A 16,789-nucleotide genomic window follows, 5' to 3' on the forward strand; every position below is an offset into this window, starting at 1 on the left:
CACTCACTCTCCACAACCTCCCACATCACTTCTAGGAGCAGTGCTTTATAAACAACAAAAGAAAAGAAAACCTCACTATGTTCATGAGTGTGAGGACATAATTCTGGACGTGTTCCTTCCCATGGAACCGCACAACTGAATCGTCCACTGCCAGCAAGACCTCAATGTTGTAGTCATCCTTCTTGGCGTGGCGTCTCTTCCGGTCCACTTCACCAAGCCGGTCTTCAATCAGGTCCAGTGAGTTTGGGAGCTCACCCACACTGAAGCTTGGAACTGTAAGGGTGAGAGGAAAGAGGAAATGGTGAGAGATTTCAAGGCTGCTGCATGGTTTCAAGGCTTTAACAATGTTTCCTGGCTCTAATACAGTTACTTGTCTATTTTCTTATATGCATTTGTCATCTGTCTGTATGAATGCCTATAAAACACCTGCCTGCTCCCTGTATTGATTCATGCCCCTCTACCCCCCAGCCCTGCAGTGCCCAGTGAAGGAGAAGCTGCCAGTATATTGACTATAGGGGAGGAGTCTGTGGACAGAGAGCCCTGTGTTTGTTCCAGTTCCCCGCCCCTCCTCCTGAAGGTTCTGGAAGGGAAAACATGGTTTTGTCAGCATGAGGAATAAAGACGTGCCTGGTGGCTGTTTAGCAACAGAGCTGCAGTGTCTGGTCTTTTATTCCATTTAAGGAGAAGGTGCATGTGTGCTCCAGTTTTTATTCACTGGGGAACTGGAATGCAGTTTTAGCTCCAAGGCCCAGAACCAGCCGTTTCTAATGTCAGCTTTCTCTGGCAGTCACGACATCTCCAAGCCCAAAGGACTGCTCATCCTGGGTGCCAAAAGAAAGGTCACTCCCCATGTCTGCATACACCTTGAGACCCCACGCTGTGCCTACCCTCTCCGCGCCTCTGCCAATAACCATGGAACAAGTGGCTATTTCAGATGCTTTTTATTTCTGCAGTGAAATGTTGTCATCTCCCTGACAGGAAAAACAGCAAGTCCACCATTCTGAACATTTTTTGGCAACTGTCTTGCTTAAAATCTCTAATGACAGCAATAAGAATGCACCTTTACCTTCACTATTACTGTTCAGGGTTTGTATCCAGGATTGGGGCCCCATTGTGCTAGGAGTTGTACAATACACATAAGAAGGACCATAGACCAGCAAGATAGACAGGAGAATGCAGGAAAGCGAAAGGGGATGGGAAGAGTGATCAAAGGGAGACAAAAGGAAACAGAAAGTTAAGGCCCAGATCCCCAAAGGCATTGGAAACAGGCAGCTAAATACCTTTGAGGAGCTGGGCCAAAATCCATCAGATGTCATTTCTGGAAGCAGCACCTCTTAGTGGCCACTGAGAGCAGGCATTGCCAACACCAGAAAGGATGAGTTAAGGACTTGGAGCATGTTTTATTTTAAAAGTGACTATCATAGTGGTGAAAGGTACAAGATTAGACATCAAAGGGAGATGACGTCCAAGGATACTAACAGCATGGGAAGCAGGAACATTATCAATCCCACTCCTCACTGAATTCAACCTAAATTCACCACGCAAGCCAAAAATCTGAGTAAGTGCCCCCAAAATGAGTTATAAGGGTTCTCTGAAGACAACAACAACTTATAGGGACAGCTGGGAAACCTCTTCACCCCCAGGCCTTTTGATAGCCACGTGATTCTTTGATAATTGTGCCCTATTGGGAGCATGTCATCTAGTTAAATAAAGCTGCATGACATTAAGAGAATTCCATTGCTCCAAACAGTGAGTCACATAAAGCATCTCTCTTCTGGTGTAAGAGCTCGGACCTCCGCACAGCACATCTTGCAGGAATTTCTGTATTTGCCAATGAGGGGTTCGTTTTCAAGCAGACAGATGAAAACTGTGAGGCTCAAGCTGTGAAACTGTGTTTAACATTGATCAAGAACGTTAAATATAGCAAAGCAAAAAGCTAAGCTCTCACCACAACTCAGACTTTGGCCCCAAACCTCCATCCTACCACCTTTAAAATAACTTATCCAGTCACAATGTTTCAAGAAATTCCTTCTCTATTTTTACCCTCTCTCCTTTCTACAGAGCAAGCTTTGACAGACACATCACACATTTGCGCCAGAGTTGTCGATCCACTCTTACATGATGTCCTCATTGGCCAGGGGCCTGGTTACAGCATAGAATGTGCAGACAGATGGGAAAGACCCAACAAGAACGCAAGTAAGTAAACACAGCCAGTGGGCTTTGCCTCAGGTGATGTATTCACTCTTCCTATGGTAAAGCCTTTCTTTTTAAAGTGAATTTAGTGCTCATGAAAGGTGCCTGACTGGCAGCTCGGATTACCCACCACATAGCCAACAAGTGATGGTGACTTGCAGGGCCTGACTCCCCCTTCCTCTGTATCCTGCGCTATTACTCGTGCAAAGTGGGGGTAACTTACTCACCATTCTAATGGGGTATTGATTTACATCCACTTTACAGTAGTGTAAATGATGAGGCAAGATGCAGGGTAACAGAATCAGACCAATTGGATCCACACAGGAAACAGTGATTTCTGGATGGCATCATCATCACCTGAGCACTCCAATCCTCCAGCCTTCTCTAAACAAGAACTAGTAACAAACATGAAAGGCTCCACCGCCAACCAACAGTCCCTATAAGCCATTTATCACCTTTTCTTTGCCCCTATTGCTTCATGACTCTTTGCAAATTTTTTTTTTATCAGCTATACTTAATCTTAAAGAGTAGCTGACATCACATGGGAGACTTTTAAAATCCCATTCTCTTCAGAGGTAATTCAGCTCCCAAAACATGCGGCATTTTTGGTGTGTCTCTTCACCTCCTTCTTTACTACTGAAGTACATAGGCTTGCTAATAGAATCTTTTCTTTGTTAAGATTTATTTGCTCCTGCCTCCGTTCCATGCTGTGTTTGCAACAACACAACTTGTAGCTGTGGAAATGAGTATGATGTTACAAGAAGGAGACAATGCTAAAGAAAGTTAATTCTTACTCAAACATATACAAAGTGTCAGTGCTTTACAAACTTTGGTCCTGATCCTAAAAACACTTCTGCATGCACTATGCATGCAAGTAAAGAAGTCAGCAGGACTATTCATGTGTGTGAAGTTAAGCACATGCTTAAGTGTTTACAGCCTCAGGGCTATAAATAAGTCACACCTCATGCCCAAAAGACCTAACAATCTAAAAAAGAGAAGACAAACACACAGAAGACAAGACACAGGACAAAAGTTCAAGAAAAGGAAGATTTAGGGATTGTTATTTACATCTAGAAAAAATCAACACCTACTTTCACTAAGTCTATTCAATTAAAACAATCTACACATCTGTCTTCAAATCAAAAAAGTTGAAAAATTACAAACCATTACAGCCATTCTAACCTCAATTCACCTTTATCCCAACTCCATTTTGCCCTGGTGCTTTAGCTCATAAGATGTGAGATTGTCTATTTTATCCTTTCTTCTTCACCTCGTCTCTTTATCTCAGTGCTAGGGGAACAAGTGGCTGACAGCAAAATCAATTTATTTTAAAGATAAGTCTCACCTTTTCCTGTTGCTGCTAGGAGGGAAGGGGGAGAAAAATTTGAAATTTGAATCAGAACTCAGTTCCAAATGTTGCAATTATGGATTCTCTGTACAACAGACCAAACCATCCAATTATTTTACTTAAAGGAAAAGCCTACAGAAAACACTAAACCTAACTAGTACCTTAGCCTCACTTCAAAGCCTAAGGCATTAACTCTCATTGGACCCCCAAACACTCATCAATGCTGAATGTAAATCTGCCAAGAAGATAGTTGCCTCTGTTTAAGTGATCACTCAAGCGATTTTTCGTCATTTTTAAGACTTTTTTTTGTTCACTGTTGTTGATAACAATCCATTTGGGGGAGTTAAAACTGAAACTGGCTCCTTTCTGACAATTCTGTTTCCTCCCACACATTTGCCCAGGCTGGCTTGTTACTGTAGGGTTTCTCAGATGTGGCTGGGCTGCTGGCACTGATTATTTTTTCTCTTTTTTTCTCACTCTTATTTTTTTTTTAAGGAAAAAGAGCAGACTTCTCTGTGAAAAGTTAAATCATAAAGACAGACACCCTGTAAGTAAATAGTAGGAAAAAAATTAAGCAGGCATGATGTAGGCCTAAGAACTAGACAGCATCATTTACATATATTGTCATGACACTTAAGGTTCTAGAAAAGCAGGTGTAGAAACATTGGATGAGGGCATCTCAAAATCGATTGAACAAAGCTGACTCCCCCCCTTGATTCCCTAGCCCCTCACCCCTTTCTCCACAGCAAAGCATGGATGGGAAATGCTCACGGTCCTTAGTTCCCCACACCCTGGAAATGATGACTCTCCCTGAGGGCAAATGGTGATCTATGGATATTGGAGGCTAGAGTGATCTAGTCTGGGCTCCAGGCAGTTACAGGGAGCTCTCACCAATTTTTCAAATATAACTAGATGAAAGTGAGACTGATTACATCCATGAACCAGATAAGCTTTGTTATCCCTAGACACCAGCTCCTCTGACACACTGAGAAAGAGGGATCCAGGGGGAGTAGTGCTTAGAACAAAGACTGGACATCAGAAGACCTAATTTCTAATCCCATCTCTGACACTGTGTCCTTGAGAAAGTCACTTAACTGCCTTTGTAACAAAACCTACTTTACAGGAGTACTGTGAGGCTTAATCAGTTACTGTTCATGAAGCACCTTGAGAGTTTCAGATGGAAGGTGTTACAGAAATGCAAAGTATTACTATTATAATTACTGGTTTCTTAAAACTGGCCTTCCCATAAAGGCATCCTTACAGTATTATGACCAAGTACAAGATCTTTAATTGCACTGAAACCAGTACGGAATTCAAAAACATGCCTTATGATACTGAAGACAATAAATGAACTCAGTGACAGCAGACTTCTCCATTTCAATATTTATCCAGGGAGAGGAGACTTGGGGTTTTCTCTGCACCCAGTCACCTGCATTTTTATTTTTCTACAGATAAAACACAAATCATTTCCATTAATTGGAACAAAATTATGGAGCCGATTCATCCCGAGGTACTTTCACTGGATTTAGGAAACTCTAGCTGCCAAATTCTCTGGTGCTTTAGGGCATAAAGAAGCCATTAAGCTTAACAGAGCTCCAAAGGATTTTCACCAGGATTCCTCCCACTTCCCAGCACAGGTATCATGGCTGAGCAAACAGCGTGGCTAGCAGTGATTGCCAACTACCAGAAAGCTCCCTGGGAGCTGTGGGTAGCCAAGCACAATCTAGAGCAGCCCAGGTACTCTAAGAAGCACCATGAACAAATATACACCTGATTCAGGGAAACACAAAGGTTGCTGAAAGCACCCCTCATCAATCAGATTTCGTGCCCTAGCGCAGCTCAGCCAGAGCTAATGAAGCACGTGCATGCAGCATGTAGTAAACTCACACACACACAGTCCTACCTTCATTATGAAGATCCTTGTGTGATTCTGCTCTTTCCTGTCTGACAGCGGATCTGCGGTAGACCACATGTGCCCTCCCATTCTCTTCCTTCTCCTGCTGCCCCTTCTCCAAAGGCTCAATGAAAAACTCACTACTGTCCGTCCGAATCAGGCCAGCCTAGAATGCACAAAACAAAAATGGGAAAAGGAAAGAAAATACATATACATTCACGGTACTGCTAAAAGAGGGCATTAAAGGGAACATGCAGACATGGAGTGAAAAGGAACACCAGAGTACAAGACCACCCCCATAACAGTGTGGACAAAGGCAATTTGCATTAAACTCTTTAACACTAGAGCATCACTGCTCGCTGCAAAAAAAGAGAAAGGAAGAAAATATAAAAGTCTCATGTGCAACAGCCAACTCCTAGAGTAAAATTGGATACTGTGTTTAATCAATAAACTACCGACAATGACAGCTGGTGATGGAAATCAGGATAATTTGAAGTCACCAAATTCACTTTACTTATGACTTTAAATTCGAAGGTACACACTTGCACATTCATTAGCCCACCCTTCTCAGATCTCACGTTATTGCCAGAGACATTTTTGCCAATATCTATGGAATTTGGAAATTAACTGATGCAACTACTTGCACAGAAAGGTACTACTCAACCAGGAGTGTGGCAGTTTCAGTCCCTTATGGCATAAGCTCTTTAGAGCTGGGACCTGTCTTCCGTGAATTTTCTCTGAAGAGCCTAGTACACCTGTGTACGCTATAAAATAAAATAAAATGCACATCAACAAAGACAGAACTTTAGTGACATGTTCAGCTATTTCTACTCCAAAACACTGTCTTATGTTCCATGATAATTTACAAAAACAATACCCAGATACTAACCCCCTAAAGATTGGAATAATCCTTATGATACTGCCTTAGATCCCTTTAGACACTTCTCAAAAGCATTTTAAACACTTTTGCAATATTTAGAGTTATTCACTCAAAACTGTGCAGAAATTCCCATTTCAGCCCTAATGGGGCAGATTTCCTCTCCTTGTATCCTCCATTGACTCCCCCTTCTCCACCACATGAAGGGCAAGCTTGCTATCTCCATCTGTAGCCCTTTACAATTAAGCCCTGCCCTATCCATTTGATGCATTTTACCATAATGTCAACTTCCACCTGTTCTTTACCAACATACTAGCCTTTGTCATCTGCCAGTATGTTGCTTTCTCAAAAACCTCCATGTTTCCTCCGATGCCACTCCTTATGAGTGGGAAAAACTCTCTGAAAAGATACACAAGCCTCTACCTTATCCTCCTTCAAATATCTCCTTAAAAGTACCTTTACTGTCAAGTCTACAATACAGCTTATTAGTTCAGCCCTCTTCCTATCGTACAATGACGTACTCACATTACTGGTGTCTTGTCTTGGACAGCATCTTTGTATCACTCACGTTTTGCATCTTGTCATAACCTAAATCGCAAGCTCTTTAGGGCAGGGACTGTCCTACTATGTGTCTGTAGGGTGCCTAGTATAATGTACCCCCAATCCTTGACTGGTGCCCTTAGGTGCTACTGCAATACAAATAATAATTTCCCTTTGTTTTCCATACCCCACTATTCCCCTTACAGTAACATGGAATAACTCATCATTTTCCACGAAGGGCCTTCGTTTGCAACCCTTCCATCAGTCCAAGTAGCAGTACTTGCTTTGGGAGACTCAAGAGAGGTATCTATTCAAATCAAATTTGTTTTGCAAAACTGACTGACAATCTATCAGCGAAGACAGACTGAGTGGGCATCTTTTAGCTGTTTAATTTCCTTTGACTCTTGACCACCGGCTATAATAAAAGGTCCCTCAACTTCCCCTTCTTGATGGAAAAGAGGAATGAATGAAAAAACAATGTCAAACTAAGCTCCTTATACGGTTACAAAATCCCTTTTCTTCTGATCAGTTACAAGTGTTTCTATTTAACTCATCCACACCCTGGGATCCATCATCTATCATGCAACCCTGCTTTCAAACTCTAGCAACCCTCCAGGGCGCTCCCCAAAGAGGAGATGGTGAGGACAGAGAGGTAAATCAGCCATTCTACCAAACATATTAACTCCACTCACAGCGACAAGAGGATCATCATCCTTGGCCATGAAGCCTTCTGAGAACATTGAATGAAAATCGACTTTATAAATACAAAGTATTATGACTAGTAATACCTCCCAGACAAGGAAAAGATGTATGAAATAACAAATGTTATTAGAAATGTTTTCTGGCAACCACCTGTTCTTAATTAGCATTAAGCTTCCATTACATTTACCTTGAAATTGACCAAATCAGTTATGCACTGAAACTCCAGATGGCTAGGACCGTAGGCGATCAAAAGGAAATCACACACTGAGGGATGCCAAGTTTTAACAAAAACAAGTACAAGAGTCTAGCGGTCACCAAGTCCTTACATCATATCACTTTTACTTCATCCAGCATCCAAAAAGCAAGTTCTTTCACAACACACACATCACAGTGCCCTTGGAGACTCAGCGGCAGGACTAAATATCTTTCACGGTTTTAAAAGTTTTTTCCCCTCATTATTAATCAACAGGCTCCTTCAGGAGTTTGAAACTTAACACTGTCATGTTATGAAAGTTGTTGGCCTCCATCATACACATGTATGCTAATTTGTTCCTGCAGGCTTGCCCATGAATGATGGGCTGTCCACACTGGGCTTATTATTTTATGAATGCCTGTGAGTACCAGGCTGAGCATGCTGGTTTGTTTCTATAATATTGCCTATGAGCGCTGGGGCTGTACATACTGAATTACACATCAGTACTAGGCTACTGGAAATTTTTTTAAGTGCATTGAAAAGCACTGTGTTTTACAAGAAGTACAAACAAATGACTGGACTTGGGAGACATATTTAGAAGGGATAGGAAAGGCAAATCAGGGGCCCTTCTAAGCTGCCTGTGTCATTTGATTCCCTTCATATTTGTGTACAGTTGTATTCATCATGGCATTAGCCAACCTGACTTGCTTGTACTCCACCAAATTTCCTGCCCCACTTCAGGTTTGTTAGCTGCTTAATGCTTCTGGAAACAAGTTTTTCCCCAGGAAAATAGGTATATTTAGTTGTTCTAGGATCGTAACAATGGCCTAAAATACCATTTCTCAGGCCCTTCCCGTTTTATTATAGCCTTATGAAGGTCTTCTTTCAGGCTGCTTCCCATAGCTCCGATTAGCTTGATTACAACTGCAGACTCCATTACTAGTTGGTGGCACAGCCCAGGATAGACTTGATCAATGCTGCTCTGACTCCAATCCCTCCTTTCCTCTACACCTGCCTTTTTTCTTCCTTCTCTTCAGATTCCCCTTTTCTGTTCTGCTCTCCCCCTGTGATGTAATCTTATGAGAAGCTAGCTCATCACTGGGTGGTGCAGTTCTGACAGAGGTAGCTTTCTACCTGGATTCCTTGGGCTTTTCTTTAGCTTCCATCAGCATAGCATCTAAATGTTTTCCATTCATTGTCTTCCTCCCACTGAACATCTTACTGTTAACAAGTGGGATGGTAAAATCAGTGCTGTCAGCCAGTCATTATTCTCCTCTTCTTCTCTCCTCCTTTTCACATCTCTTTGTTCCCCACAACTCCTTTTCTTTCTCCTTCCTTCAACTCTTACTATTCTCCACCTCCACTCCTTAATCTATTTGCATATTACAATCCTATGAACTAAAATGCCTTAACAGTCTTGAATCTTATTATTAAGACTTTAAATATTCTTCCTGGCTATGCAAATTGTGCTTTCCAAAGTGGAACAGGACCACTGCAGTAGTTTACTGCTCATGGAAACATCCACTGACCATTCAACATTATATAGGATTGATTTAATGACACAGCCCACCTGTTACACAAGTATCGTTTCTTGGGCTTTTCCTTACTTCACTACTTTAAAAATAGAACATTTAACACAGAGATCTTTGCCTTCCCTATAGTCTCCTGTACTCCCTATGCTATTATTGAAGAAGGCTATGTTTGGACATGGGCTTCTCACCTTTGCAAGCCAGCTCCTCCTGTTTGATCATGTAGTGTGAACTCATGACTTTCTAACCATCCTATTGGCCAAGGAGCGCTGAAGCCACTCATTAAGGGGACAGTCAACCAAGTTAGGCCCCCAAATGTACCACTCTTTGAAGGAAGATATATCCCAGGAGGATTCTATTATTTTATAGATGTAGGCCTAAATTTTCAAAAGTCACTAGTGATTCTGGGTGCCTCAGTTTCTGGGTGCCGAACCTGAGAGACCTTAAAGGGACCTGATTTTCTGAGGGTGTGTGCTCAGTACTTTCTGAAAACCAGACCCCTTTAAGATGTCCACTTGAGCACCCAAAATCACTGGTCACCAACTAGGATCTACCTACTAAGTCTACCACGAGTACGCTACCTAGAAAATTTAGGCCATACACATACACGTATGTGAAAGGGATACACAGGAGATAGTTGCATAACTATGTGATAACTGCAGAGCCATATGGTATGTTGCAGATATCATGCAACCTTCAGCGTCACAGGCCCTTCCACGTTTCTGGGTAGTACTAGGGCATCAATTTGTGTGTCCTGTTGGTGCCAACCATCTCAGCTCTTCACCCTAGTTCTCATAAACCCAATTACAATGGCACCAGAGAATTACACTGTCAAAAAATGCAAAGCCATCCTACTCCATTTTTCCTTCAGATTCCTAACAACTTTATTATGCACTCACAGATGTTATACTTTTTAAAAACTCTCCAAATTTGAAAAATACTTGAAGACACTTGGTGACATTTAAAGGCAACAAATGTAACATGGATAAAATACCTTATGCAATACATCACCTGGGAAAAATCCTATGAATCAGCATACTGGGACAACCATAAACTTAGTCCAGACAAGTGACATTTAGTTACCTAGGCCCAGATCCCCAAAGGTAATTAGGTGCCTAACTCCTACTGAAATCAATTTTGTCCTATAAATGGAATGTGCTTAACAAGGTGCTATTGCATACCCTGAATTTTAGCTATAGCTGTCTCTTTCACTGTATTAAGATCTTTTCCCACCATTGTCAAGTGTTCAAGATATGGAGAAAGCTCATTAGCTAATACAGGGAACAAAGCACCATAGAGTTGCCAACTTTGCATTTCAAAAATAAGGGACTGTTTTCTTAGCACCCTTGCCCCACCACTCCTCCCAATATTATTAATCAATAATAATAATAACAATCAGTACTCACCTACATTCACCAGGGTACTTCTTGCTGCTTTTTGAAGCACTCAGCTACTCCCGATCTTGTTGTACGGAGATGAAAAAATAAGGGACATCCCTTGTAATAAGAGGCTGTTGTAGTCACAAGGTAACTCCTATTGAAATCAGTGGGAGTTGGGAGTCTAAATAATTTGAGGATCTGGGCCTTACTACCTGCTGGACCTATACTTAAAAAGGCTGGATATGTTGCTTGAATAGGGTATCAGAGTTGAGTATCAAATGAAAATTAGTCTCCTGTTTCCATTTCCTACAAATGCCACAAACTGACAAAAGGAACGCATGTTTTGTCTGTCCTACCCATCGCTTTGCTAAATTCTTTTCTGCTTCCCTTAGCCACTTACTAATAACAGTACCGATTAATAAATAATAATAATCTTGTCTGTCATTTTTTTTCATATTTACAAAGTGCTAATTCACTTCATAATGCTCAAAACTAAATAGGTTGAAAATTTTTGAACAAAATTTAAAAATAATAACAATAATAATTGACTGTTTTTCAAAATTAAAAACTTTCACAAAACAAGTCTGAGTTTTCCTTTTTCAAAGTTTTTCTGAGATTTTTTTTTGACAAAAAGTGTAACGTTAATTATTCTTTGATGTGGTTATCATATTTTGTTTGTCATTTTTCACCTTTCATTTGCCATTTTGAGTTTTCTTGTTTATTTTTTAAAATTTATTTTCCATTGCCAATTTTGATAAGCCAAACAATGCAATCATTTCCAAACAGATCATTTTGATTTTGAAGGTTTTCAATTTAAAAACAGAAAAACTTAATTTAAAAAAATTGCTGATTTGAAAAACAAAACAAATTCCACTGAATTTTTTATTTTATTTTAGTTTAGTTTAGTTTAGTTTCCAAAAACAAAAGAGCTTTGCTTAAGTTTTAGAAACTTCTGTGAAATTTCTGTTGGTGTTTGAACCAATTCTATTTACAATATCCATAAAAGGTAAGTATTTATTATTTTCCCTTTTTTAAAGATGGGGTAATAAAGCACAGAGGTTTGAGCCCTGACCCTGCGAACTCTTACACATATGCTTCACTTAACTCACATGAGTAGTTCCACCGATGTCAGTGAGACTCCATGAAGTCAATGGGAATACTACATTAAGCATGTGCTTAAGGAAATCACTGAATCAGGCATTTAGCCCCAGATTTTTAAAGATATTTAGGCATTGCTGTGCTCAGTATTGCAACGCCTACCTGACTTAGGAGCCTATGTCTCATTTTCAAAAGGGATCTAGGTGTTTAGGATCCTAAATCCCTAAGTGCCTATGTCTCTTTAAAATCTCATCCTTAGTGACTTGAGCAAAGCCACATAGTTAATCAGTGGCGGAGATAGGGTTAGAATATGGGAGTACCTGGTTCCCAGAGCACTTCTGCAGTTTTGAAATTGTGCACACAGCTAATTATGTATGGTCCGAAAAAAAGTCATACTTTCTTGTCAATTAGATACAAAATCCATGATGGCCTTGGACAAAAATTACTCGCCTGTGTTTTTTTACATTCCTGTGAAGCTAACTGCTGTGGAATAATATTGAGGCAAATAACTCAGTAAAATTCAAAAGAGGATTAGACATTGTGAGCCAGATTTTCAAAGTCAGACAAATCAAAATTACTGCGCTTGCCTAATTTATGTTTGCAAATCTTTGATGCATGTGTGTAAATCAACTGCTTGTGATCTTAGCTGCCCGTGCATTATGAATAGTTGATTATGGTATGCACATAGAAGACTCCCATGTATATGTTAGACAAGTGCAATAATTTTGGCTGCTTCATTTTTGAAAATCTGGTCCTATATGAGAATACACTATGAATTTACACTAAGAACAATTAAGCTTCAAGGGCTTTCAATCCTTATGTTTTGGAATATAAACTGGCAACAGGAAGAAATAATCCCCACCTTCATACACAATAGCGTCATGAGTAGTGCATTATAGCGGGGGAGTTTGCCTTGTTCTGAAGCATCCAGCCTTAGTCAAGAGAAGAGATAGAATCCCCAAGAGTCACTGAGCAGTTTGAATGTTAGTCATGTTGCATACAGGAACATCTTTCCTTCAGAAAAGAGACAATGGTGTGTTTAGCAATTCAAGCAATCCTATTGCCTGAATATACCTGGGTGATTTTGAATTTTCTTTGGAACTAAGTCACAGCTGTACATCTGCTAGTGACAGATCCCAAATCAAACCAAAACAGGAGCCTAATGTCATAATTTTACCTCTCCTGACGGACCCAGGACCAACCATTTCAGTGAACTAAATCACGTGTTTCTCTCAGGAATCTTCTCTGCAGAGCAGCTCCAGAGTTTAAGCAGCTCAGAGCCAAGTGAGATTGCTTAGCACAAAATCCTGGTAGCCCCAGGACAAGACGACAGCAGGCAATGCTTCAGCAATCATTGCCAACGTCTGCAACCACTGCCAGCTGCCTGCGACCACTGCCAGACGCCTGGTACGGGTTAGAGCTTCAGCAATTAGGGTGAAGAGGGGGAGGTGATTACATCTTAAGATACAGATGATTTCATTAATTATAAATTTGAAAAATCACAAACTTCAGAGCTTCCCATATCAGTGCAGAAACACTAACAGTTTCAGTACACAAAAATTCCATTGGCTTTTTGCAATACTGGTGTTCTTCTACCACTGGAAAAAAGAGGAAAAAACAATAAATAGCCCCCTTAGCGTACTGCTATTGTGGGAGGCACGGGGATATAAATTGCAGTAGATTGAGTATTACCTAAGGAAATTACAAAGGAGCATTTTTACCAGCAGGAGACACAGAGTCATTTCTAAAGTCTACAGTGATGCTGAGTGTAAGCTTCCAATCCATTTATCAACGTGCAGAATTCCCACTGCAAGGCAAGTGAAACACTAATGACTAATCTGCACACTTAATCTATAATCAAAGTATTCTAATAAATAAAAAGCACAAATCACAGCGGCCTTTTGGGTTCTTGAAAGAGAAGGAAGGCGCTTGGAATGTACAAGTTTGCCCATTCTAAAACGAGTATTGCTTTATTTAAATATTTCAGCTGTGTAAGAATTAGAGTGACACAGCAAAAAGCTCTCAGATGCAACAACCCTGGTTCAAAATCCTTAGCCTGAATCTTTACAAGAGGTTTATTGGGTCATCAGTGATGCAATGAGTTTACCACTTCTGGTCTTGCCCCCACATCTCGACTCCATCCACTTACATCAGGAGATCCAATAGTAACACACCATTTTAAGTACCACACCTGTCCTAGTGGACATCAGAAAACAGGGGCTCCATTCTGCCCCCCACCCTCTGCAAATGCAGCATGAGGGTGCCTGTCAGGATCAGTCATCGTCTGTTATTCTCTCTGCTCCTCATATTCTTAGATTACATGGGCATTCTGCACACAAGCCTCCTCCCTATCGCTATGGTTAGGACATCATGAGGTAGTTCCATGATAAATGCATGAAAACCTTTTTATCACAAAGGCCCCAATCCTCAAGTGTGTGTTAAAACAAATCACATTGTAAAAATGGCACAACTTGCAGGGGTGCGAATTAGAGCTAATTATAACCTGATTGACCTGACTTGTACATTTTTTAAATACTAACTAGAACTAAATCTGTCTTGGCAAGATGGAAATATTGTTGCTAACTTAAGAAACTCACTGTTTTATGGAGCTGGCTGTAGTTCTCAGTCAAAGATAATTATCAAAGCAGGGCTTGCCCTAATCAGTCTTTGTGACAGGATTCCACCACAAACACTCGCAAATATATTTAAAACATTACAGTAAACTTATTTCTATCTAGGCTCAACCTTTACAAAGAGTACTGGGGAAGAAGGTTGGAGGATGAGCGGGGTTTGGGAGGGGGAATGTTAGTTCTTCACTGATTGTCAATGTACAATGAGGGACAGTGGAATTCACAGAGCCGGAGAGGTGCCAGCCTTCCGAATGGAAGCCAGACAGTTGGGCTCAGAGATGGCCCACAGAGCCAAGGGTAAATCTCTCCCCCCATTAGTGTTTCCTCTATAATCAGTGGGTAAAAGAGGCTCAAACACCCACAAAAATATAAAATTATCATTTCATCTGGATAAACAGTACTGGGAAGAAGTGATACCTGAGCAGAGGTGCCATCCTTCAGCTTAGACATTAAACTGAGCTCTCTTTCACCTGGAAACCCATCAGTAAGGATTCATCCCTTCTGTGGTCCGTTCCAGTAGAAGGCAGCATTGTGTTAAGCTGGCAACTGCGTTGGCCCACATTACTGGTATATAAGCACAGAAGCTGTCTGTCTCCTGGGGAGCTGATCTCTTGACATATTTCTAAGGGCCAGATTCTGATATCTATACTCATGCTGGGTAGGTGCTTACTCCAGGAGTAGTCTGACTGAAGTCAGTGGTGCTATTCAATTAAAGAAGGGGGAACAGAATCTGGACCTAAAAAGGGTAAAGGATAAACCTATCGCCCTGACCTACATTCCCTCCTCTGATAAACAGGTTCTGATGTTTGACAATTGTTGTCATGAGTGCATGTTGGCTGCGGCATTTAGCTGGAGAACTCTGCATCTGACCCATCACATTGGAAAGTAGCGTACAATTCCCTAAATATGAAAGGCACTACTCAAAACCAAATTCTGTTCAATAATAAAATTTATTGCACAGATGGTATGTTTCAAATGAAACAATGTATTAAAAATATTACAAAATTAATAGCCTTTTTGAATATGTTATGGCATAGTACTCTGCACCTTAAACAGATCCCATATGTCATAATCTGGGCAGCAGTGTAACACACTTCCAGTATATTTTATACATTGTTACATGTGGAATAAATTGTATAAAACACAGCAAAGTATGGAACAAATATACTGAAACTAAATTAGAGGCCTTTTTAGCCACTTGGATAACTCTAGACCAGTACATTACTTGCAAATGAATATGGCTTGATCCAGCACAGTTCTGCTCGGTGAAGTTACTGGGAATTGAGGTCTCTATCTGCCCTATTTACCCTGTTGGTCCTGCGTCACAAACTCAGGAACATGCTGAGTGGTGATGTGGGATGTGTCTAAATGTTCTTCCCTCAGACTTTAAAGTGGGAGCCAAATTCTCCCCTCAAATATGTTTGCCTCGTTCCCATTAAAGTAAATGTGAGTGGGACGCTCATTTATCCTGAGGGTAAAATTTAGTCCTACAGCACTTTGGGTTGAAGCTGAATGATCAGGAATCAAAAAGATTAGCTTCAAATGTGAAGAGAATTATTGAAATGGGACCCATATGTACAGAATTAGTGCACAGCTATGTCTGAGAAACGTGACTCCCCTGCAGACTAAATTTCCCAGCTTCCTCCTTTGACTTGCTCAATCTTCCACAAAGAATAACAGGCTATATAATGAACCCATGACCCTGCAACCAATCAAATGAAAGCTAGGTAGCTATTTTTTTTAGCAGATTTAATGCTCAGGAAAAATTAGAAAACAGAACTGGGTTGAGCCTGGCACAGTAAAGGCAAGAACTGTGCAAGTTTTTCCTGCAAATCTTAGCCAGCACACCTCAGTCTTGATCTTCAACATCTCCTGCTGCTTTAGTTCTGGGCTTCCACGCTACCCTGTCTATGCACATCAATCCTGACCTGCAATAACCTTCCTGTTCTAGTTATGGACCTCTCCTTACCAGAGATTGCCAACAGTGCAAAAGTGTGCCAAAATGAGTTGTGGTTTTGTAATGTCTACGAACAGGAACTATTCTGAACTGTTACTTGTGCCCTAAATTGGAATTTTAATCTAGGTCTTGCAGAGGTGAAAGTCAAGAGGAGAGAATCACTCCACTAATTAGCTCTTCAACCAAAATAGGGCCTCATTTTGATCTCACTTACACCACTGCAAATTAGGAGTAACTCCATTCAAGTGATAGCGTTACACCCCGGTAAAATCAGTCTCAATGAGATTGGTATAAGGCCTATAGTAAGCAATTAGATACACTTCCTATGAACCTTTAAATAAGTGACCTGTCTCCCCCCTAACACTAAGCCCATGCTCCAAAAATTACAAGCATAGTCCTAAAAGACCGACATCTACATTTTGGGGTTCAACCCTTCTCCTATTGAGATC

The 16,789-nt window shown here is 40.8% G+C and overlaps 1 protein-coding gene across 1 annotated transcript in view; it reads right to left on the reverse strand.

The window, feature by feature from the left end:
• ADAMTS14 (ADAM metallopeptidase with thrombospondin type 1 motif 14) overlaps nucleotides 1-16,789 on the reverse strand; it is a 106,453-nt gene that overhangs the window by 79,707 nt on the left and 9,957 nt on the right. Inside the window, exons 3-4 of the mRNA XM_027834889.3 lie at nucleotides 5,445-5,601; nucleotides 77-273 (exon numbers count right to left, since the gene is read on the reverse strand). Of these exons, the coding sequence (XP_027690690.2) occupies nucleotides 77-273; nucleotides 5,445-5,601 (354 nt within the window). The remainder of the gene's footprint in view (nucleotides 1-76; nucleotides 274-5,444; nucleotides 5,602-16,789) is intronic.

Source organism: Chelonia mydas, chromosome 7 (genome assembly GCF_015237465.2).
Source record: "Chelonia mydas isolate rCheMyd1 chromosome 7, rCheMyd1.pri.v2, whole genome shotgun sequence".
NCBI classification, from domain to species: domain Eukaryota; kingdom Metazoa; phylum Chordata; order Testudines; family Cheloniidae; genus Chelonia; species Chelonia mydas.